The 25,042-nt window shown below is 39.7% G+C and overlaps 1 protein-coding gene across 5 annotated transcripts in view; it reads left to right on the top strand.

Moving 5' to 3' along the window:
* CSRNP3 (cysteine and serine rich nuclear protein 3) overlaps positions 1-25,042 on the top strand; it is a 96,559-nt gene that overhangs the window by 48,826 nt on the left and 22,691 nt on the right. For 3 of the 5 annotated variants that reach the window (XM_066190020.1, XM_066190019.1, XM_066190021.1), the window contains exon 3: positions 22,010-22,180. In XM_066190020.1, coding sequence (XP_066046117.1) covers positions 22,010-22,180 — 171 coding nt within the window. Of the gene's footprint in view, positions 1-6,571; positions 6,626-8,174; positions 8,323-22,009; positions 22,181-25,042 lie in introns of those variants that run through there. The other 2 variants (XM_066190024.1, XM_066190022.1) reach the window with 2 other exon arrangements.

Here is a 25,042-nt window from a genome sequence, read left to right as displayed (position 1 = left end):
TTACAATGACATAGCAAAAAGTTTGCTTTTTTGCAAAAAGCAGTTCCGCTTTTAACCTGATGGAAATTGCATATCTATGCTAGGAATATTATTTTGGATGCTAAAATATATGAAAAGATGTTTAATTTCATTTCTTTTACACTTACGTTATGGCAAGTGAAATCATTATTGTGTTTTTAGGGTAGGAGAAGGGAAATTACCTGCAAAAAGACTTTTAGTTTATTAATGTAGGCTGCTGCCATGGAACATTTGAGGAGAGGTAGGTCTGGGGAGGAATGGTGTTGTGTTGTGTTGTGCTGGTAGAGAAAACTCCGCATAAGCAATAAAATTCCCATTGCTGTACTGATGTTATCACTGATGCTGGTAGACAAACAAAGTAAATAAAAATTATTTTCAAGCTCTCCTGGATACACAAGAAATCAATGCTGGCTAAATGGGAATGGACACAATTATTAAAGAAGAATCAGTTTCTGTTCTTTAAAGGCTGTTTGAAACAGTGAAAAAGCTACCTTACAACCTAGAATTCAGTGTTTTTTCAAGCTTTAAATGATTGTGTTGTATGTGGATGTATAAAAGTGGAAAGAAGCGTTGTAGCAGATTCACCTCCTGTGGAATGAGATCCTAAGCTGATGTTTAGCAATTCTAGGCAGGCACCTTTTATTTTAGAATTTTGAAATCTTCTTGTCTATTAGATTGAAAGTCCACTATGTAACATTATGTATTTTATTCTAAGTAGTATGTTGAAAATGTCTTGTGCTTTAAATTAGAATGCTTCATGAACTAACTGCTGTAAAATGTAAAAACCTATTTACATTGCTGCTTAGATATATCTGTGTCTGGCATATTTTCACATCTGTCTCTGCTCAAAATACTTGTTTTTATGGTAGATGGGAACAAATTTGAAGACTGTAACAATAAAAAATACATCTTTGTATGGAAGATGAAAACTAAAGAGCTTGTCTGCTTCACTGTGGAAGTTGAGAAAACAAGGAAAGAGGTAATGTTGCTGGTTTAACAGCAGTGGTGCTTTAGGAAGGTCTGTTGATGACAAGTCCAGTAAGGAAAGGCGGTCTGCTTCTGTCTGGAATTTTTTCCTGTTCCAGCTGGATTGACTTAGTAAACTTCTTTTTGGTTTACTACAGTACACAAAAGGGAACTAGAAAAACCAAATAGTTGGAGAGAGAAAATACTAGCTACCATGCTTGCTTCGAATGTCTCCTGATTTTATTTAATTTGAAACTTTTAAGTTGGAAAATGATACTATGAGAAAAGTGACCAAGCAAGGAAAAGGGATGGAGTAAGAAATATTTCAGTTAATTATAAGCCAAAGGGCACCTTTTTTTCTTCTGTTCATGTCTTAAAATTTCTGACCACACCAAGCATAGCTCTGTGTTGTTCTGAATTACTCCTCAGCATGGGTCATGTTTGAATGTCTGAGGTGTCATGGAAACTGGAAACTGGATGGAGAAAAGCTGGCTTATGAAACCATACCAGAGAGCACAGGCAATTTCTCTTCAAAGTCTTTTTTTTTTTTTTTTTTTTTTAGGAGAATGACCACTTTGCTCTTTCAAATAGAACTTACTTTGTTTTATTTGAAAGAATTCATGCTCTTCTGGCATTTTGAATGATGGCTGTATTAAGGATTACATTATTAATTATTTGCTTTGATTATTCACATCATCTAAAGCAACAGCGGTCAAGAGATTGTTTTGCTACTTGGCTATACACTTCTCATTACACTAGTTTGCCTGCCAAAGTTAGTATTTATTTGATTTTGGTGGTTAACTGCCAGTTTTGAGAAAGGTTGTGAAAGGAAAAAGAAAATCTGTATGTTTAGTGCAGATGAATAATTTTGTTTGTGTACAATAGCTCTTCTAAAGCATAATATTTTTTCAGCACTGTTTTCTGAAAGGAAGTGTGCTCACCTCTGGGATATCAGCCTGGAAGAGGTTCATTTTATCTTAGAAAAATGTAGTTTATGTAAGATGTAGCAAGAATGTATCATTAAAAATGGGGTTGTTTTCAAGACTTGTGCTAAAAATCACTGGGAAGGGATATGCTGTGGTATATCCCACAGTATGTGTAAAGAGAATTCATTCTTACTCTCTGCCAGTTTTTTACCCCATGGTTGAAAAAGTTGCCTCTGGTCAAGCAGATATTAAGAGTCAGAAAAAAGGCAAAATGTAGATGGTGTCTTTCAAATTGGCATGGCAGGGTAAGGGTGCTGGAAGTAGGAGTGAAGGACAGCATTGGCAGCCTTACACTGACGTGCCAGGAGTCACTGTATGAAGTTTGGTGATGGGTTTGCTTGAGTGCCAGAAATCAGAGCAGCTGCTCACAGGCCTGCCCCTCACTTATAAGCTGCTTTCTCCATCTGTCTGTTGATCTGAAGATATCACCTTTCAAATAGATTTTGTCTATTTCCATTCATTTCAGTGACTAGACTCTTATTTCAAAACATGGTTGTATTTCTTTGTTGAGAATGCCATTTATGAATGAGTAATATTTTCATACTTGTGCAGTTCAGGAACTGAATGTCATTCCTCCTGTCATGGCAGGCTATGGAAATCTATCAAGCCCCAGTATTTGGAACTGAATAGTTATCGTGACACAGCTTGAAGATAGTTTAGCTGTGATGGATCTAGAGAAAGCTAGAGATTTGGGGCCACGGTGAGGAAATTTATTTGATTCAATTATATTTGGTCTAGAAAAAAAATGTAAAATTTATACTTAAGATTATCCTACCCCAGTGTTACTTATCATAACTTTAGATTAATTAATATTCCACTATTTTCTCTTAGGTGAGCATTTTTAACTCTGTAGAACTTCTGTAATGGCACAGTTCCATGGGAAGCTTGCAGCTATGCCTCATCCCAAATTCAATTTAGAGGAGTTTGGATGGGCAAGGTTTATAGATTTTACCAAAGAAGCAACAACAAATCATCTATTTCCAAGCCTGAAAGCCAGTGCTGAGGCATTTAGAGCTGCTGGTGCTGTAGCTCATAAATTGCAAACCATGGCATATGAACCATGCTGTCTGTAAGAGCTGGAGTAAAGCATACATGGTCCACTGAATACATTTTATAAATCCTGGACTTCAAATCTTTTTTGTCACTAGAAGGGTGTAAAAGTTTCAGCAAAATCCTCTGTTTACTTAACTGGTATGGAAGTTATTACATTTCTGGTGTACTTGAAGAAACCAGATGTCTTGCATTTTATTGCAAAGTACAGGATTTCAGCATTTAGAATAACAAGGCATTGAGTGCAAGTTGTCCCTTTTTTATTTCATGAAATTGAACAGTGCTCTTCCCATAACTGTTTTGATTCTTATGTGGTTGATCCAACTATGATACAGGGTACTGAACAGCAGATGAAACTCAATACCCAACAAAATAATGTAGTTGTATTAGATGGAAATGATTTCAAGTTCAAATCATGGGCTTAATCTGGTTTGTGATATATGGCTGGTTTTGGGTTATTGCAGGGTCTTTGGGTTATTGGGGGTCTTTGGGGTTTTCTTTGGGTTTTTTTGTTTGTTTTTAAATTCTGTTCAAGATATGAATTTCAATGCATATGACCTTTATAAAAGTACTCAAGTCTAAATGCATATAAAGTAGAATAAACCAGGATTTATAAAATTATTACTTACTAATGATGGCGATTACTCAGAGTCCAAATTTCCTTAGCCAGTTCACTTTTGCTGTAGCTTCTGTGAAATGTGAAAGCATAAGAATGTTCCTATTAATTAATTTTCTTCCAAAGTAGTTGTGGGATCTGACTGTTTACCCTTATTCGCAGATGGTCAGCAGGTTCTTGATTCTGTTTCCATTTGGATTCACAAAAAACCTTTTATTTGAGAAAACAGCCCTTGCTTACCTCGACTCCCATGGGAGGCCCTGTGTGGAAGAGACTGCTAAGCATTTGTATTCTCCCACTGTTGTTTCAAGGAGACATGAATTTGGATTCTCTTGAAGAAATCCTGGCTGCTACAGGAGGTGTATCAGGAAGTATTGTCTCCCTTGTGGAGTGACAAGGGAGGCCTAGGTTTTGGCTCCTGTGAATCTCTTGGGTGATCTATAATCCCTTTTGTGGTGTGAAAAATGCCCTTCCTCAATAGTATGTTTGGGCAGAAATTCAGCAATGTGGCTCTGACGAAGACTTCCTTCTATTTAGCAACCCTGTGAGAAGAAAGGATGGGATAGGATAGAATATAATTTAGCTACCTAAAAATGTCAAGTTATATTTAGGAAATTCAAAATCCACTATGGAGGATTGAAGCTTCCCTCCCTCCCCCCACCAGCCTTGAAGAAGTGATTAACCGAGGGTGCCTCTCAGCATGGAGACTGCTTGCTGCCATTGTCTCCTGCAGAAACAACTCTTTGCTGCTAAGTGGTTTAACTGTATCATGTCCTTGAACATGTTTTCCTCTAACCACCTTTCAGGATTTGAGGACTGTTCCATAGTGTATATAACAACACGCAGAAAAATGTGACAATAGTACTCTTTTCCTGACCAATTTTTTGTTCTTTCCATCTGTCAAGCATTTGGGTTTTCTTTTTTCCCCTAGTGCCACTGCAGCAAAAATGCCTGCCTTTTGTTTATGTCTTCCTACATGAGAATTGTGACATCATCAGTGGTATCGCCAGGGGAAAAAATATGCATAGCTGTAGCTAAACCAGCTGTTCGTTAGCAATTCTTCTAGTCTGCTTTCATGTCTTCTCATTAATGTACACACAGTAGTGTTTCCTGCCTAAAAGACATGGAAGGTTCTCAGCCACAAAACATCTGCTCAGTCTGTGTCTTTGGGTAGATGAAAATGGTGGCACTTCAAAATACACTCATTCTTGATAATGGCATTTTTTAAAAACTGAAATGAATGTGAGAGCGTAGAAGATACTCATTACTGGATTTAGTTGTGGCTAATTCTGAATCCTCTACTAACCATCTTGTATAATTCAGTGTAATCATAGAGACTGCATATCAACTGTTACAAAACCTTATTAATACAAACTGAGCAAGATGCCAAGAATAACAAAGAAATGAGTTTTGTCATTGATTTGCATGACGACACGGTAAGGCGAATGAATCTGTTAGTCATGCTTGTCCCTTCTTCCATGCAAATCAGCAGCAAAACTTCCACTGACTTTGATAGGACCAGAATAATGCCAACCATGAGCTACAAGCTGTCATTTATTCTAATGAGAGAGATCTTAAACAGAATAAGGAGGTATTTCATTTGTGGAATGTTAATGAGAAAACAGTTTCTTTTGCTATCTCATGTTATCAAAATGCTCTGAATTATTCTAGAGATAATTGGCTGTTTTGTAGAATAGCTGCATCTTTGCAATGTTAATATTATGGATAATTGCGTGTTCGGTATGAGTTTTCAGGGTGGAGGAGAGATGTTCATTTATCATCACTAGCTGTTTGTAGAAAGCTAGCTTTAAATTAGAATATTCAGGGAATTCACTCTGCAGTAGGAATTAAGCTATCTCCAAATATTCTAGCATGGAACCCTGATAGTGATAATTGATCAGTGAAAAAAATAATTAATATTTACCGTTCTCTGTAAGGACTTTTGTAATTTGAATTTAGGTATTCACTTATTCTAATATGAAATACTCAGGTAAATATTAAGTTTTTAAGCATTATAAAATGTTATCTAAATTTATAATTTTTTGTTTAAAATAAACAAGAAAACTGAAGCCAGCCAACCAACCAAACACACGCACGTACACACACATGAAAACAAACCCCAGAGCATCACCAACTATTACCAAGAAGAGATTAGACTTCATTGTATTACATAATTTGTCATTTGGATTTGAGAGTAATCCTTGCTCAAAGGGCCAATTCTTATTCACCTGAGTAGCCTCACTGAAGCCAGCAAAACTCATTTTACGACCAAAGATTACAGGATAATGCCCTTGACTGATGAGACAAATTTAAATTAAGGGGCTGTTTTTTAGGTACAATTTTTCATCTGGAAGCTTGTCTTCCACATAAAGCATAAACACTGGCAGATTAAGTGTTGGCAAAATATTACCTCTTTGGAATATTAATTTCAGTGTGTACTGTGTGCAGAGCGATGCAGACAATGCATGGCTTGTGCCACTCCCCACAAGAAAAAATTACATTTAACAAATCTCTTTAATTTCTTCTTGGACCAGTGTTACAGTGGGAATGATGATAATAATTTAAAAAAAAAAATTTGAGAGGATTTCCATAACAGCTCCCTTCCTAATGAACTTAAGAAGCCTTAGAATTTGTTATTCCTTCCTCATAGTAGACCTCAGCTGATAAAAATATCCGTAGCTGGTGAAATCAGTGGCATGCCTGGCTTTCTCAGACAAAACTCCCATGTGATCGCACAGGCAGCCTCAGTGAGCCCGAAGCTGCTCAGCAAGCAGTAGGTAATGAGTCTTTGTGCAGAGTGAAGCTCTTGTGGCTGAACAATAAAGCATATGGTACCAGCAATAAAACACAGTGCTGGGAAATTTAAGAAGATTCTGCTGGAAGTGGGAAGACAGTGAATATGTCAAACGTTATAAAATGACGATCAATCTGGTTTGGGTCCTAATTAATAAAAACAGTGCATGGATTGGAAAAACAACAATTTGAACAGGTCAGTTGTTTTATAGATTCTTCACACACTTCAGTGTTTTAAATATAAATGGGTTTTTGCTATTTCTTTATTGTTAATAAAGCCAGGTTTCTTTCATTTTGTAAGGTGGGATTGGAAGGATGCACATCAGTGTGATCCCAAGCTGAATAAATTGTGTAAATTCTGTGATCAAATTCATTGTAAAAATGTTTTTACCATTATTCCTATGCAATTCAAACTTCAATTGTGCATGAAAAATGGGATAGCAAGTAAAATTAAATTTATGCTAGATGGATCATTTACCAATATCATAAAATATTTAGTAACAATAATCTATTACTCTTCTATGTATTCAAGACTAATGCTTTCTCAGTAGGAGATCTGTAGTGTTTGTGTTTGGTTAAAAACAACGTAACATTAGAGCATATCTAACTGTGCATTTACATGGGTTTTTTTCCTCCTCATTCTTCTTGGAAATTTTTGGAAGTGGTGTTTTATGTTATTTTTAATGCAATTGTATACACATGGGGAGTGATACATTACAACCCTTTGCATGCATTTCACTCTAATATTAATGCAAAATACGTTATTATTTTTCAAGCAAGTAATTATTTCTCATAGTAGTTCTTAGTTAATTATACATAATTATTTTAGTTTTTGAAAACTGCTCCCGAAGATTTCTGTGGCCTGTGCTTGTCTTACAGAGGATAGACGTGCAAATTCTCGGTGGTTTCACATAATGTAGAAATTACCCATATAAAAGTTTTAATCCTTAATTCTCTTTACGGTATTGGGTTTGGGGTTTTTTCTTTCTTTTCTGAGTACTGAAGATCGTAAATAAGATATGGTGATTTTTGGGGAGTATTTCAACACCAAGGAGATGGAGCCCTTGAGAAGCGATTGGGGAAATAAACAAAACTCGAAATGTAGAGGACAGTATCTGTTTTCACGTGTACTTATGATTTCGAGGGAGAAATGTGCTTTGTAAATAGCACGTTTATTCTGTGGCTGTGGCCGTGCGGGAGGCGCAGGGCCCGGCGCTGCGGGCGCTGCGCAGCCGGGGCCGGAGCGATGCGCTCGCCGTCCGTCCGCGCAGGTTCGCTTTGTGCGGGGCTGCGCGCACGGCGGAGCCCGCGCTGCCGGCCTCCGTGATTAAAGAACGGGGGAAGGGGAAAGGAAGCCCGGGCTCCGGCTGCAGAGCCGGGGGCGGGGGGAGCGGGTCTCCCAGGAAACCGCGGCGGCGGGCGGGCGGGCGGCGCTCGCCCGGTTCGGGGCGGGGGGCGCGGGCGCTGCCGCCCGGCTCCGGCGGGCCCGGGGCGAGGGGCGGGGGGGCGTGCCCAGCATGCCCCGCGGCGGGGCGGGGCCGGGACATGCAAATGTGGGGGCGGCGTGGTGCGCGGCGCGGAGGGGCGCGGGCAGGTACGGCGGGGCGGGCGCGGCGCGGCTCGGGCCGGGCGGTGCCCCGCGGACGGCGGGGCCGCCCCCGCGGACGGCGAGGCCGCGGGCGCTCCTGCCCCTCCGCGGGAGCGCGGCCCGGACACGGGGCCCGGGCGGGGCCGCCGCCGCCTCCGCTGCGGCCGGGGCCGTGCAGCCCGCGCGCTTTCGCAGTCGGGAATGTGCTTTGGCTTTAAAGGCATCGTTCTCCAGTTGCAAATACTGGCGATACCTAAAAGAAGGTGCTTTGCAGTCCCTGCTTTAAAGCGGTTCTCCTGTAAAAGGTAATTTTATATTACAATCCTGATTCAGCTTGGCATCTCAGGACGCAGGCCTGTCAATGTTTTAGACAATAGATTGGAAAGGATCCGTAAAGGTACTTTTTCACCGTACTTACGTGCAACTATTAATTTATTTAACAGGGAACCCTGGTAATATCGCAGTAACACCTGCAGTACGTACCATGAGATTGGATGAGATAACACTGAACATGTCGCTCTGTGCTAATTTAAATGGAGAAAATATAGCAGTGTACAGTCATGCAATTATCATATAATTACTATATTTGTCTAAAACGAGTACAGTGGATTTTAAATTTATGAGGCAGTTAGGTACTTAAAGTAAATGCATACAGAGATAAAATTAACAGTGTGCAGTAAAATAACAATAGATGCATCCCTACAGAACAGCATTCCCACTGTTACAATGGAATTACAACTTTGAAATACACCTGTCTTGTCTATTTATATAGGAAGGAAACAAAAAAACCCCAATTTTTTTCTGTGGATCAGGCTCTTCATATTCTAAAACACTCCCAGTATGAAGTTTTTTAAGAAAGCTTACAGGAAAAATTACTGAACCAGAAAGCTGAGCTGTGTTGCTACCAAGTTACAGTGATTTCAAGACACACTGTTCTTTATCCGATCTAAACTCTGTTGAAACTGTGGTTTGTGTAAACATTTTATGCTGCAAATTGAATGGTGGCTGTTGAGTCTCCTTAAGAATCATAAACAGAACCAAGTCTTTATGTATGTATCTAGCATTTTGGAGACAGACGTGATTTTGATCTCATGTTACTGAAGTTTGTGTTAATTATACTGTCTTAATTTACTTCTTGATCTGCAATGTTTTGGTGTGAGGATGCAGTGTTTACTGTGTGTCTTAGTTTTTTGGTCTCCTTTGTTTATCAGAAAGAGGAATTTGCATTTATTGTGAAATATATTGCTTTGGACAGATGCAGTAGTTGACTAAATGAAGTTTAAGTTCAATATAAATTGAAGATGTGTAAGTCATGGTTTAGAGTACACAGTGGCAAATGTTTGGAAACTACTTCCAAAGCTTAAATATTTTCCCTGAGATAGCAACAGATGATTGTCTCATCTAAAACTTTTACTAGCTCTTAAAATGTACTTCTCATAACTGAACCTTGAAGTTTAGAGTTGTTTTCCCTTTGGACAAGCAGGTGGAGAGTCAGGCTGAAGCAAGGGAGCTATATGACATTGCAGCACTGGTAAAGATGTCTTAAAGATAAATTTACATGCAGTCTGTCAGTACCTCTTTTTGCTCTTGCTCTGAGCCAGATATGACGCTGAGAAAAACTGGATTATAGATGTGCCCTTTCCTCAATAAAATATCCCCAAACACCATCACCGTCACTTTAAAATGCAGATATCATTTGAAGTCCTACCAGTGAGTTTTGACCACTGTTGCTTCATTGCCCTTTTGTAGGCTTTTTTGACCCTGGAAAAGGGATTGAGTGTAGATAAAAACCAGATACAACTCATCTACTAATGTACAGAAACCGAAAATATTTACTAGCTTAAAACAGCACTGAGATAAATAGCATGTCTTTAATTTATCCATCCCTCCACAGAAATGGATATGGTATTCTAGTGAAACTTGTGATAAATGGGAGATGTGAGTAATTGATACCGAAAAAAGAAAAACCAAACTGGAAAATTGGGGCCTTTTTCTTCCCTCACATTTGCATATAGTTCTCTCCTACAGTTCCCCTATCTCTAGTCTTACTGCCTTCCCTACAAGAGGTTTACATTTTTAGCAGCTCTGCTTCAGTTTTTCCATCACTTCATATAATTTTTCACAAAGAAATAGGGAAAATGGGAAAAGGAGTAAAGTCTTGTTTTGTCATAACAATTTGATGGAAAAGTCACTAAATATATGTAACTGGACAACTTACAGACTGTGAAATTAAGGATAAAAGGAAGAGGAGCCGCTTGAGTTTTTTTAAGGTTTTTTTATGCTTAAGTGCAAAAATATAAGCCAAGGATATTTCTTGAAATCTAGCATCCAAATGCATTGGACAGTCTGCATTCAGGCTTTCGGATGAAAAGATACATGGCTTTTGTGTAGTACTTCATAAATAATTTCATGGAATATGTAACTTGAACTCCTGATTGATTTTGGGGCTGGTTTGTATCCTGCTCTTTCATAAGCAGCAGGGATTTGCATATTTATTTCATTGTCTAATGTGAAGTAGGAAATGTGGGCTGCATCGTATGGAGCCTGACCCTCATCAGTCGTTCTGAGGGATACGGGCAGGAACTACAACATCATTTACCGATTGTAGCTTCACCATCTCCCCTAGTTGTTGGATTTTGCTGAGGAAATGCAAGCAATGATACCATTATGTAGTGGAAGGCTGCAGAGTAAATAAGCCTCTATGGTATTTGTGGCTCTCATTAGCATGCTGCCCCTTCATTACATCTGTTTATTCACTTCTGGCAAATCATTTCTGTGCACGCCTGTAAGGAAGGGATATTTTTCGTCTGTGCTGCTAGCGGGGAATAAAGGCAGCGAGCTGCGGCCGCGCTGTGCTGCGGGGCTGCCGCGCTGTCTCTGCGGCCGCTGTCGCACCGCCACGGCGGCTCTGCAGCGGCACGGTGACAGACCGGCCCCGGGCCCTGCCGGCATCCCAGCTCGGGGGACAGGGCTTCCCTTTCAAGCACATCTCCCCGGGCTGCCTGTGGCTGGCAGGGCTCCGCGCTGTCTGTGCCCTCTCCCACCTGAGGAGCACCTGGCTGATCCTTCTGGGATGATGAAATAGGCTGACATGGTGGTGGCTTCAGGAGGAGGTTGGGTTTTTTGAATAGGTGTATGAATTTGATGGTGTACTGCTCAGTGATTTGAAATCTGTTCTTTGTCGCTATTGAACAAAATCTGCCTTAAACGTATCATGAATATGTTAACAAGGAAGCTGGGTTGCAAATGTTTTTAGTTGCACTTCCTAAGCGATAGCCATCTCTAGCAAATGCCATTTGTGTGGCGGTGATAGGGTAAACAAAAAAATGTTGAAAGCCACAAAATGTATTTGGTAATTGTCTTTAGCGTGGACAACAAATGGTAGCACTGCTTACTTCAAACATGAACCGTGACAGCTGAGCAGGCTGTTCTCAAGCAAACATTTTTGTCTTTTAAATATTCTGTTTTGGGGGCGGGGAGGGAAACCCCACGACTCAGAGGGATATTGACTTGCAGGGTTGCCATTGTTTTGTTGTCTTGTACCAGAGTCTTTATTGAAGCATTCACTTTCAGGGTAGCCAGAGGTTTAACTTTGTAGCTTTAAATTAAGTTGCTCAGTTGTTTACTGTTATGCCTTTCTCACCCACTCTTAATTCTAAACAAACATCTTTCAACAATAAAATGGAAAAGTGGAAATTGCACAGTATTAGCCTTTTTAGCTCCTTTGGAAAAGACAGAGTGATCAGAGATTTAATAAAGCAAAATATATCAAATAATAAGAAAAACCAAACCAAAACAAAAAAACGACCTCAGGTTGGAAGTGTGAGCCGCATACCTTCACAGCAGTGCTTTTCAGGAGAGTGTAGGGCAGGTAATTAATTTCATCCCAGCAGACTCCCCTGGCTGAAGTGGCGCTGAATGGTCATAAGGTGCTTACAGGTCAGGCAATGAGATGGCAGTGGGCTCGCTGCTCAGCTTCTATTCGTCACTGCCTCAGAGACAAGGGTGCCTTGGGAATTGGATGGGTACATGCTTATTATTAGACCTGCAGCTCTTCTGTCAGTTTTCTAGTGAAGTTTTCAGCTTTGAATTATAAAGTGAACTGAAAAGAATTCTTAGACATGTTTATTAGTATACAAGTCACTACAGGCATAAACTCCCGGTTTTCTCTAGTATGAAAAAAGGTGAAAAGAGTCAACGTTCAATTTTAACACAACCGGGAATGTTATTTTAGGTCAGTCCTACTGTGGCCTGTCATGTTTGTTAGCACTATAGGCCCTTCCTTTGGGTGCCTTTGTGTTGATCATACACAGGTACACATGTACAGGTGAGTGAGGACCTATGGGTAATTTTTGCTGGCCACAAATATGAAGTCACTGTTGGAAATTTTGCCTGTGGTTGAACGTGTGCTTTTTAAATCCTTTTTGAGGTTTGCAGTTATTGAAATTACACAGAAGACTGCTGCCTTACAGAGAAACATTTTGCATTCTTGATTACACATATTTTGTCTGCCTTCATTAAAAAGCATCTCATTCTATGATACCATGGTCACTAAATCTGGGACTTGGAAATCTTAGTGTCACTGATCTTTTTGACTCATTTCTTAAGGAAATCAGGTTTATGCAGTTACGCTTTCTCTGTGCCTGTCATATTGTTCAATATGTCTATCATATTTTCCTAATTAGTTTTTTAACCTGTTATCTCGTGTCAGCTGAGCTTGAAGCAGAAGCAGTCAATCTTCTTCAAGTATTGTGCAAATGGGTAGTGAGATGGGAAAGAGAGATTGCTAGTTCACACCAGTAAAAAACAATTTACACTGTGACTAAGACCCTGACTATCAAAGTAATCACATAGAGGAAAGCTTAAACACCATGACCCTGGGGAAGAGCATCAGTGAAGCAGCCCTCATACTGTGCCTTGGGTAATCCATCCAGAAGAGACAAATCCATAGATAATCAACTTCTGTTGGTTTCTCAGGTGGTTTTTTTGGTTGTTGTTTTGTTTTTGTTTGGTTTTGGTGGGTTTGTTTTTTGGTTTTTTTTTTTGTTGTTTGTTTGTCTGTTTTGTAAACTTGAAATTAAATTCTACTCATTTTTTAGCTGGTAGCTGAGCAGCTTGTTTTCACCTTGTGCTCTTCCTAGAAGAGAAGGTGAATTGTCAATTCGTTACAGATATATCTGTGGCAGAAGAAAACTTCACAGCTGTGTTGTATGAATTCACTGTTTCCTGCATTCAGTAATTTGTTGTGTATGTTACAGGAGGGTTTTTGGTGAATCTCCCTCATCAGTGTTTAATTGTGAAATAATATTATTTCTAAAAATCTCTAGGTTTAAAACAAAAATGTATTGTTTTTCAGAATTGAATAGATACACCATGTATGGTGCAAAATCAGAAAGCAAATCCTAGAAAAAAATAGCAATTTTGCATATTTTATTTTTGTGTAATTTTTTTGTGGGCCTGAATGGCAACTTATGACTGTCTTGGGTGTGCATAAAAAATGCAGATTGTAGCCTTATATTTTGGTTGGGCGTTGTCCTTGATCTAGATAGAAAGCTTGAATCATTATAGCCATAAAGCTATTTTTGAAGATAGTAATTTCAAAACATCACAGCCTTCCAGTAGATATTAATAATTTATATTTTTCAGTACAAATAGTTTTATTGACTTTGTTCTCTAGGGAGAAAGATGCACTTAAACATACTTTTGCTAATTTTGGCTTTACTTGAGGCCAAGCCTGAATGAAGTCATCATTTTACTGTTATGCCATAGAGCTACGTTCATTTCATTGCTGGCAATTACATGTTGGCTCCTGCTGACCAAAATTATTTTTGCTTTTAGGGGCCTGTTTTATTCTTCCTCAGATATTTCTGCTGACAAAAATAATATGCTTTCTGGTATTTTCTTAGCTCTATAGTTTCTGCCATTTTCTTTCAGCTTTATAGTACAAAATAGCAACAGAGATGGGCTACCAGAGAAGGCAGTCTGTAACTTTACATGACTACTAATAGCTGTGTCAAATATTTATTTGGTCTCCTGGAAATGTGCACAGCACTGTGATTTTATTAGAGAATTGGGTTAATTATATTCTTTATAATGTCAGCACTTATTAAAAAGATAAAAACAAGCTGTTATGGGAGATTTTTATGGTTTTGAAAAAAAAAGAGAGAGAGAAGGAAAAAAATAAAAAGCCCATCAGCTAAAAATATTTTGATTGATTACTTATAAGTCGTTGGATGCAAAGAACCAAGATCATACCATGAATTTTAAATGTCTTGTTACTGAAGTCAAAAGAATATAATCTGACTGTTGAAGTATCAGGGCTCCACACTGTTTTTCATGTGTTCCCTCACTGAACCTGGAGACTCCTGGAGCACCAGATCTGTCAATGCTTGCATAGGAATAGGAGAAGGTATTCCTGTAGCTGTGCCTTTTATTGAGTGGATGTGACAAGGCAAAGGCATGATGTTGGAGAAAATCATCTGCCAGGCTGGAATTTGCAGGCTGAACTGAGGAAAGTTGAAACAGTGTCCATTAGGGAACCTGCTGAGCATGTCTATTGTATGACGCTGCAGCAGTACTGAAATGCAAATGGCTGCTGGCTGTGCACAGGCAGGTCTTTAATATCACAGGATTTGGTGCTTAATAAGCTAAGACCCTTTCTCATGCCACCTCAGTCCTGAATTCTTATTACCACTATTTGTTAAAGCGTAGTAAATGTGTATGTTTAGTGTATATACATAATTAAATTTTACCAGTTTATGACAAAAAACACCTACGTCAGAAGAGCAATAAAATTTGCAGTTAAGAATAATTACTAAATAGCACAGTTTTTCCATTGTATGACCCTCTACTGTGTATTTATTTTGATATCCAAAGAAATGTGTATTTATGCTTCTGAGATGCCTGTTGAATCTAAAGATGTATTTGACAGGGCTGCTGCAAATAGTCTGTGTTAGGGTGGTGTTCTGCTCCACAGATTAGTTCTGCTCAAAAGCTGTGTGCATTAGTACAGCTGATCTGCTTTTGCTGATTGTGCTGCTTGTTCAAAGTGAGCTGAGCTAATGCAAAACCTTAGCTATATGTTCAGATACATAGCATAGATGAACGCCACTGAATGGTAACACTGAATTTTGAAGACACCTGTGTTTTTTTGTATCTGCTTTGTATACCTTCTCCTTTATAACTGGCCACCAGTGATCAGGACAGAGCATGGCTTTGCTATTTCATTTATATTCCTTTTAAATAGTGGTGGAAATTTGAAACTCAGTATTTTTGTCTGAATCACACTGTTGTAAAAAAGGAATCTTTTCATAACCTTTTGCTTCAAATCCTTCTCTTTTTTTTTCTTCAGTTTTGCCTCTTTCATTATGGTGTTACTCAGTCTGTATTACCATTTTCAAAAACCAACTAATTTAGGCATATTTTCATGTTTTTAGGCACATCTTTGACATTTCTCAAAATGTTTCTACTAAGAATTTCAAGTCTTTTCAGTAACGTTCTTTGGAGTGAGAATGCTTTTCAACCACTGCAGTTGCAAAATTTTTAACTATCACTGATTTTTAATGCAGGTAAAACAGTTTATCGCTTTCTCCTTTTAAAATATTTTTGCCAAGTTTAGACATGTGGAACATACATATGTAACTTGTACTGAAGATGAGAGAAAATAGGTAAAAAGTGAGAGAGTGAGAGCAAGCCTTTCATGCTCCCTCTCCAGAAGAACCCATTTAGAGGTCAGAATACCCAGCATAATTGATTCCTGCCAGAGGCAGTATGAATTTCTATCTTTACCCTTGACTTGACTTCTGGCCTATTTGTTTAGCCATTTAAATTGTTGTAGCTGTTTCTTTTGACCATGCCCTTGGCAGTCTCATTGTTGACACTTTCGCTGTGCTTCCTCTGCATTTGAAGTCATAATACCTGTAAATATTTTTGAATGAAAGCATGTAGGCTACAACTAAACACTCTGTAACTCTAATCCCAAGAGTTAATGCTTTCTCAATTAAAGGGAGCATTGTGTAATACAAGGTGTATTTCCTCACTGGAAAGTTCTGACTAGATATTGAAATTGTAATTTTGATGTTGCGTTAGCTGGGATATGCAAATGTAATGCTTTAAAGATGTAATTAAGGGTGTTTAGAGAGAAAATTTGATTTTAAGGTTTCCAGAAGATAAATTAAAGGAATTCAGTTGTCTTTTTTCGAAGGGGGAGAAGGGGGGAATTTATGTTCAGAAAAATAATTTTGAAAATTAGTAAGCCAAACTGTCGTTCCCCCAGAGATCGTATTATTTAATACATCTGCTTTGTGTATCAAAAATTTCTTTTTGGAGTGCTTTAAGATTAATCAGAATCCCACTGTATTTGAAGACAAGGCAGAATTACAGGGCCAGCAAAGCTAATTTGCTGATGCAGAGGTGCAAAGTGTAGGAAGGGAGTGCATGTTCTCTAGCAGTGTCAAGATGGCTGTAAAATTCCCTGTCTTTCCAATGGCTCTTTGAGCAGAAATGGTTTTTTTCTTGTACTGAGGTTTGGCTGTGGCCATTGAGGACTGCAGGTCTTCTGCTTCGGGGTAGTTTCAGGATTAATCTCTAAGTCATGTCCCCTTAATGAAGTAAGAAGCAAGGCAGCTGGAGGTTGGAGGCTTGAGAGAGAAATGTTTTTATTCCCAGTGTCCGTGTGGTTACCCTTCAGCATAGAACCATAGCTAGTGCAGTTGGAGCTCCCTGTGCTCCACGGTCACTGTCCAGTGCCCGCTCCTGAAGGGTGATACTCAGACTTTCCCTTCCAAGAGCAGAGCATAGGTCACTCTTCCTCTCAAAGCATCTTTCTTGTAAAGGTCTGCTGCTGACTGAGTCTCTGGTTAATTTGCACAGCAGAATAGCTTAAGAAACCCACCCAGGTGCTGGAGGGCTGAGTCTGTTGTTCAGTACCTGCTGCCGCTAAGCTATAGCTTAGTGGAGAGCATTGTAGTCCTTTGTTTAGGAGGAGATCATTTTGCTGTGTAGAAAATAATGCCAAGGTTCATAGTCCAAAGAGGGTGGGCACAGGTAGCAGCCAAGTGCTGTACTGTATTCACCAGCCTTTGGGTACAGAAACAGTTGCTCATGAGTTTGGGCCTGGCCCAACCTTTTGGTCCCTTTCCCTTCTCAACGTGCTTTGCACTCATAATAGATTTTCCTTTCGTTCTTGGACACCTTACTTGGAAGAATATGAAGTTTCAGGCTCCCAGGGAGACCTCAACAGGAACTTAATTCGGCCTTCTCAAATCTTTGTAACTTGGGCGTATGCAGAATTGCCTTTATGCTAGGGGAACTTGAAAGTAAAACCCTGGGAAAGCTCACATGCCTTTGAAGGAGACAATTTGAAGACAGATTGGCAGAGCCATCTGGGAAAGGGGTTTTGGTCTGAGGGATGACCAATGACAAGGACGTTGGAGTAATTTCAGAGTTTGTGGTTACTCCAAGTGAAAGCAGCTGTTGCTCAGTCAACAGTCAGTAATCAGCCATTTGTATGTCCCTGTGGCCTTTCGGGGGGAGACTGAGCAGGCGTAGGTGTGAGGTGCGAGTGTACCTGTTGAGATGGCACGTCACTCCTTCTGTTCTGTTTTCTAGCCCTAGGAAATATGGCACCAGTTCTCAGAGGAGGCACGTGTTGGCTGTACTGGGGGCCAGTGCTTCCTCTACATTTTTCTCCTGAGCTACACCTTGTGATAGGAATATGCATCTTGTTCTGGGGATTAGTAACTCAGAATTGGGAAGAATCTGAATAGTAGACAAGTGCTCTAGTGTTTTCAGACCTGCACAGTTTCTTGCTCATTTTCTCTTCCTTGTTCTTGCTGATGAACGCTTTAGTTCCCACATTAAAAGTGGAGTAGTGTCAGCAAGAGGCTGTGTGGCTTTGGGGAGCTCCCCAGAGGCAGGCTGTTCCGGGTTGCCCAGCTGTGAGATTGAGTGTAAGCAGGAACATGCTAGGTGCTTTCCAAAACCTGCAGCCACTGGACAGATACCCCAGCTTTGGGATGCACAACCTAATGTGCAGTTCCATTTGTGTCTCCATCGCCATTCCCTCCCTGCACACCCCCCAAATATAAAGGTGTTTCCTAATTCTGTGCAGGCTCAGCAGATGCACTCTGCCCCCCATGTAGTGTAATCACTGCTGAGATGGAAATACCACTGTGATACAGGAACAGGATGTCACTGACTTCTCTCCAGCTGTCTCCACTTTGTGGGGGGAACCTGTGTAGTTCTGTCTAGTACAGCATGCTGCTGGACACTGCTGCCTTTCTGCTGCTTACTGTCCAAAATACTGTAGAGATTGAAACTGCAGTGATTTTGAAGGGGGTGTGGCTATAATTTCAGAAGATGTGTTTTGTTGTGGTTTTTTTTCTAGGCACAGAGAACTAGTAAGAAACTTGTTGCCTCAGGAAACCAAGTCAAGTGAATTTTTAAGAGTCTGGGCACTGTCATATAGCAACATTTCATGCTTAGGGGAAATTGGCTGCAAGGATGAGGAAGCAGAGCTGTGTATCTGCAGTGGCTTGGGCTGGATTTTGCATCCCACTGCTTTCCATTGAAGCATTAAATAGTGACTACTGCTGGAGACAGGATATTAAACTTGGTAAAATCACATGTGTGCTTTTTAGAGCTTTTGATTCTCAGAAGTGAATGAACTCCATTATTATAAAACTTCTGTCCTAATCCTTGTAATGTAATAATAACATAAAAATATTGTATAATGTATATGCAGTTTCTAGTTTTGACTTACAAAGGCAAGTTTAAACCTGCTCATAAGTTCCTCCTGCTGTGCTTAGGAGCTGGCAGGCAAGGTAAAATGCTTTGTCAGCAAAGCCAAACAAGTAATTAGAACTAAATTTGTGTTGCCCTGGGAAGAAACCACTGTGTTCTTGCCACCTCAACTCGTGAATTTCATATAGACAGGCTTCAGCGTTTACAGAATTATGATGTTGAATTAGTCTTACAGGCTCTGTAAGCTGGTGAGTCCTCCTTTTCCTTTTTTTTTTTCTTACTACTTTTTCTCTTTTTTTTTGTTAGTTCTCATTCTCATATACCCACCTTCATCTTGTTATGACTTCATACCATGCTGAAAGGTTGCAGTTCTCTTCACACTGTCACTTTGTTTTTTTCCAGGAAAGAAACCGGTGTTGGGGCTTGAAGGGAGCTATAGAATACATAGGAGACATTGAAACTACTTAGGATGAGGCCAAGTGTGAGCAAAGATAGCAGAGAACCTGCTGAAGTGCTATGCTTACGGGTCAGAACACAGCAGCTACATCCCTGGGACTGCCTCTGTACTAATTGAAAAGATAAGAAAGACGCAGGCTAGGAACAGCATTCTCTGGCTTCTTCTGCCAAATGCCAGGATACAGCTCTTGTCCACAATGGCTAAGCTGTCAGGCCTCTGCCAAAACCCAGGTGCCCTCATCCAGCCTGCCTGCTGGGAATGGTTCTGGCACCTGCTTCATCCTGCGTTGTCCAGGAGAGCGCAAAGTGACCTGAGCCAAAACCCTGAAATGTGCTAATTGTTAAACGTTTTGGCCAGCACTCTGCCTTAACCTTGTCCTCTTTAGTAGCCATTTAGCCCAGCTTATAAAAGCTTCCTTACAGATGTACTGAGGTTTTAAACATGGAGCCACAGAAATGTTGGTGGGAAGGGAGTTCTGGAGGGTATCGAATTCAGCTTCGTGGAAGGAACACAATGTGGCTGGTCCAGAATTAGGAAATCCTAAAGGTAGCTGTAGAGATTTTAATAGTTCCATTTCATGAGTAATGTAAATCAATTTTTTATTTTTCTTGCTTTCAGTGGGATTTGGCAGAACCCTTTGTCAAGCCCGGACTGCTGGGTTGTGTGCCCCTGACAAGTACAGTGTGTCATCAGTCCCAGACAAACTTTTTGCCTGGATAAGTGTTAGGAGCATTTGTCTTTGCAGTGCTGCAGGCAGGATGGTGACAGCTGTGCATCCTCTGGGCAGGCTCCAGCTGTTCTTGATCTCTCCTCAGTTAGTTAATTACATGCAATATTTCCACCTTTGCTGTGTCACGGTTTAGGAGGGGTACTCCCAAATGTAGTGCTTCTACAGAAACTCTCCATGCTGCTGCTCACTAGCCCCCACACTCTCCCTCCCCTCTGCAGTGGGCTGGAGAAGAGAATTGGAGGCACAAAAGGTGAAGATCATGGGTTGAGATAAGAACAATTTACTGGAAATGGCAGTGAAATAAGAAAAGGAACAGTAACGACAACAATATTCATGACAGTACAAGAAAAAAAATGTTATTGCTCACTGTGGAAACCCTCAGTAGACACTACCACTCCCCCGGCTTGGAATTGGAGCCCTAAGGAACTTCTACTCCCCAGAAAAGACTCCCTTCCCCCTGCCCCCAGTAATGATGGGAGGTGGTATAGAGTAACCTTGGTGTCCTGGCCATGCCCCCTCTGAGCTACTGCAAAAAATTAACCCTGTCCTGGCTGGAACCAGGACATGCTGCTAAATTTCTGCTTGAATGCTTAGCTGTATAATAGTCTGCTCAACCTCAGGAATATATTAAGCGTTTCATTTCTTAATTTTGGTATAACAGAATAATTTCGGTTGGAAAATACCTCAAAGACTGTTGAGTTCAACCATTAACCTGACCTGACAAGTCCACCACTAAACTGTGTATCCAAGTGCCACATCTACATTCTTTTAAAAACCACCAGGAATGGTGACTCTGGGGTGACTCTCCTGGGCAGCCCATTCTCATGCTTGATCACCCTTTTGTTGAAGAACTCTTTCCCAATATCCAATCTGAACCTCCCCTGGCATAGCTTGAGACCATGTCCTCTTGTCCTTTCAGGGAGTTTTAGAGAGTGATGAGGTTGTTGCGGAGTCTCCTTTTCTCCAGACTGAAAAGTCTCAGCTCTCTCAACTGCTCCTCATATGAGTCACTTTCTAGACCTTCACCAGCTTCACTGCCCTTCTTTGGACTCATGCCCAGCTTACTGTCATCTGCAAACTGACTGAAGGCATGGACACTTGATCTCCTTGAACAGATCACCAATAAAGATAATTAAACAGGACTGGCCTTAGCTGAGCCCTGGGAAACACCACTAGTGACCAGCCACCAGCTGGATTTAATTCCATTCCCCACCACTCTCTGGGCCATCCAGCCAGCAAGTTTCTACACCCATCCAAGACATGAGCAGTCAGTTTCTCCATGAGGATGCTGTGGGAAGTGTTGTCAAAGGCTTTAGTAAAGTCCAGGTAGACAACATGAACAGCCTTTGTCTCAACCACTAGGCAGGTCGCCTGAGGAGATCAGCTTTGTCAAGGGTGACCTGGCTTTCATACCCATGGTGACTGGGAGAGGAGAACATTTAGGAGGCAGTTGGTGTCTTTAACTGGTGTGAGTAACTTCTGAAATCCAGGTGTTTATTCAGCACAAATTCATATATGGTCTTTGTGCTTTCACTGTCTTTTATCTGTCTGTAATACTGAAATTAACAGATGGAATTCTTAGAGGATGATGTGAACACTAGTTACATCACATATATTTGGCATTGGGAACTGTAGTGTTCAGGATGATTTCTTCTTAATTTCATTCCTGATTGTGAACATTCCTTCCTTCGGTGGCAGCCACGGAAAGAAACAAGGCAGTCATTTTTTTCTTTGTTTGAAATTTCACAACAAAACCTAGAAGAAAATAAGGCTGATGTTTACATCGTAAGAAAAATACTCCCTGAAAGCAATCTGTTAGAGATTATTCCAGTGAAATAATCATCTCCATACATGTCAAGTTAGCGTAGGACTTAAGATTTTTTTTTTCTTCTCTATGGCTTCACTCTCCTAATTAGTCATGTGTCGTTTCATATTAAATGATTATTCAAGACTAGAAGTGGCAATTTACTGCTATTTTGAAGTAAAAATTACTTTGGAGTTTATGATTGCATATTCTGCAGCTGGATGTTTCAGTGCCTCATTGCCTCTGTTCCTGTTACAGGTACATGTGACAGCATTGCAGAAATGAGTGGAATTTTAAAGAGGAAGTTTGAAGAAGTTGATGGCTCCTCACCTTGTTCCTCTGTGAGGGAATCAGATGATGACATTTCTAGCAGTGAAAGTGCTGACAGTGGTGATAGTGTCAATCCCTCCACTTCTAATCATTTTACCCGTAAGTATTAACTCTGTGTACCCAAACAGTTATTCCTGTTTCTCAAAATAAAATAAATTTTGTGGTTAGATAAACATGATGATTTTCAATTGAACAGATCATAAAACAGTCTCTCCATGATGTTCAGTTTGTGGCTTGCTGAAAATGACTTAGTAAAATACTCTTACATTCTTTTGACTTCTTGTCTGTTTGACTGTTGGTATAAAAGTTTTAGGTCTTTTGGAAGGTCCTACCTATTTGCTATATGAATTATGTACCTGTTTGTAGTTAATGTTCGAAGTTGTGTTCAAAATATTTCAAACAGGTACTGTAGGGAAAGTGCTTTAGCTCAGTTTGTTTATTTTCCTTAGCTGAATGTATTGCAGCTGTCAGCTCTCTGTAATACAGTATTGTTGAGAGTTCTTCTCTAAAAACAATATAAGCTTACCTTTATTTGGAACTGATTAATGTTGTGTATGGCGCACATTATTTCAGTAGTTTCTGTTTTTCAGGTACCAGAGGATATGTCTGTACTTCACAGTGGTTTTGTGTACAAATAAGAATTTGGTCTTAAGTTAGCAAAGCTACATTTGCAGCATATATTTCTGGGAATTATAAATTTACAGTTTGTGTTTGCAGTTTATGATACTTGTTTTGGGTGGTTATATTATTTATTAATAGTGAACTGCATCTTCTAAAAAGCGGGGTTTTGTCTCCTTCTACTCTATTGCATTTAGATCTCCTCTATGGAGTTATTCCTTAAAACTGTGAGCCAAGGGGTAGGTGAGGCTCCTCATTGCCACCCATACAGAATGTGATCCATGTAACTGAGTGGTTTGGATGTGCCTAGGAATCATGTTTGTAGCGTGTGATTTGAATGTTCTTATAACTGACATACCTACCAGATGTTTGGATGTGAGAGTCTGAATCCTCTTTGCTCTGGTAGGGAACCTTCCTGTGCACAGGAGGGACAGGCGTGACTTTTGAAATGGGTTTACATGGAGCACTCTTGAGGTGCTTTATGATGTTTAAGATGCAGTGCTAGTCAGGCACCTATTTTATTGAATTGCCCCAAAGGAGTAAGTGACCATTGCACAGTAAACCATTGCACCAAGATATTTCTAAATACTACCAAAGAGGTAGTGTTTAGAAATATCTTGGTGACAATATTATCTGCATGCTGCTACTTTAGCATTTGCATCTGTTGAAGAAGTTAGTTGATTATTCATCATAGACAGGCTTTTTACATCAGTCTTCCCACCCACACAGAAGACCACAATTTTTTTGTGAATACATGCGCAGGTGCTAAAATGAAAGGCAATGATTCAGGGAGCAAACTTGGAAGTTGTAGTTACATGCATGAAGCAATAAGTTTATTGTAGTTGACATAATAAATAATCTAGTTTAAAGGAACTTCCCTTTCTGTAAGAGAAACTGCAATATTTCAGTGTTATGGTTAATGATTTATCTGAGATATTTGTGGCCAGAGTAATAGATGTTTATCTCTGTGTGCACTCACACGCATACAGAAATTGTACGTATTACATTTTTTTTAAATACATCTGTATATATCCATTGGTGATACGGAAACAGAGCAATTAGTGTGTGTGCATTAATAGTATTTTTTAAAAAAGTATTGTCTTTAATATAGGTGTACCAGCCTAAGTTCCAAGAAATCAAACACAAAACCCCTGTATTACTTAAGAGCTATTAAGTGATACTCACCTAAAAATCACATGCACAGGTAATGTATACTGACAAAACTGTTAACAGTATACATTGGAAGCTATTTTGTTCATGGTTTAAGCTCATTCATCTTCCATAGTAAAAGACAAGAGCTTTTCTAAGTTGAATATTTGAATCTAAATATATGGTTGAGTTCTCTGAGACTTTTTCAGTGGGCAGACTTAAAAAAGCCAGTGCAGAAAAAAGGCTGGTGAGATTCCTTGCCTCTGTTACATGCCTGAATACCTCCTTGATGGAGGTTATCTTCCTAAGCTATTTCCTGACATGTTATACCATTTTCTGTTCTATTTAGTGAGACACTGTCAGATCCTGTGTACTGTCTTTTTTGTGGTCTGTTTTCATATAAGTGAATATGAAGTTTACTATAAACTCTCTTTTACTGACTGGAAAAAGGGGAGCGGGTTGTGTGACCTATTGTCAACATCAAGATCTATATATTCATTCTTAAATTGAGAACTAAAAAAAAGAATCTAACACAGTCCTCCAAGTCTTATTTTTTCTTTCTAATTGACCTGACAAAGAGATGATTCTAAATTGCTTGTAACGACAACCTCTTCCGCACTTTAGCAAGCAGGCAGTTTGTATGTTAATCCATCTAGCACAGCTGATGCATCCCTGTATTTACACAACTCTTGAAATGATATGTATTGGGTCAGATAAATGGGAGCCTAGCAAGAATTCTGCTCCATTAGTCTTAAAGTTAGTTTAACCTGCCAGCTAAATGAGGCACACAGCCACTGTGGATCATTCAGGTGGGGAAGAACTACCAGAAGATAACTTCATTCCCAGCAATTAACCCTGTAGTGTGATGGCAAAAAACACATGACTGAGATGGCCCTAAGTGCTATTGCTTGTGACTGCTACACAGGGATAAGTACAGAGTTTCTTTAACAATATATCCATTTAAACAAATAAAGACAGCAACAAGAAGAAATTAATAAATCCCTAGCCTAAGTTGCAGGCATCTAAGTCAGTAAATAAAAATTACAGTCCATAAAGAATAGACAACTTTTACCATTAGCATTTCCTTGATTAGGTGTGTGTATTTTTACAGATGTGCACTTTTTTAAATCTCTTAGCAAATGCTGATGGAGTGCCTTCATTACTGCTGGCAGATATAATCCCTGTTGTATATTT

Source organism: Chamaea fasciata, unplaced genomic scaffold, assembly GCF_029207755.1.
Source record: "Chamaea fasciata isolate MVZ Bird 193981 ecotype frontalis unplaced genomic scaffold, bChaFas1.0.hap1 SCAF_8, whole genome shotgun sequence".
Lineage (NCBI taxonomy): Eukaryota > Metazoa > Chordata > Aves > Passeriformes > Sylviidae > Chamaea > Chamaea fasciata.
Note: the sequence above shows the minus strand (reverse complement) of the source record. Positions and strands in the feature narration are given on the sequence as shown.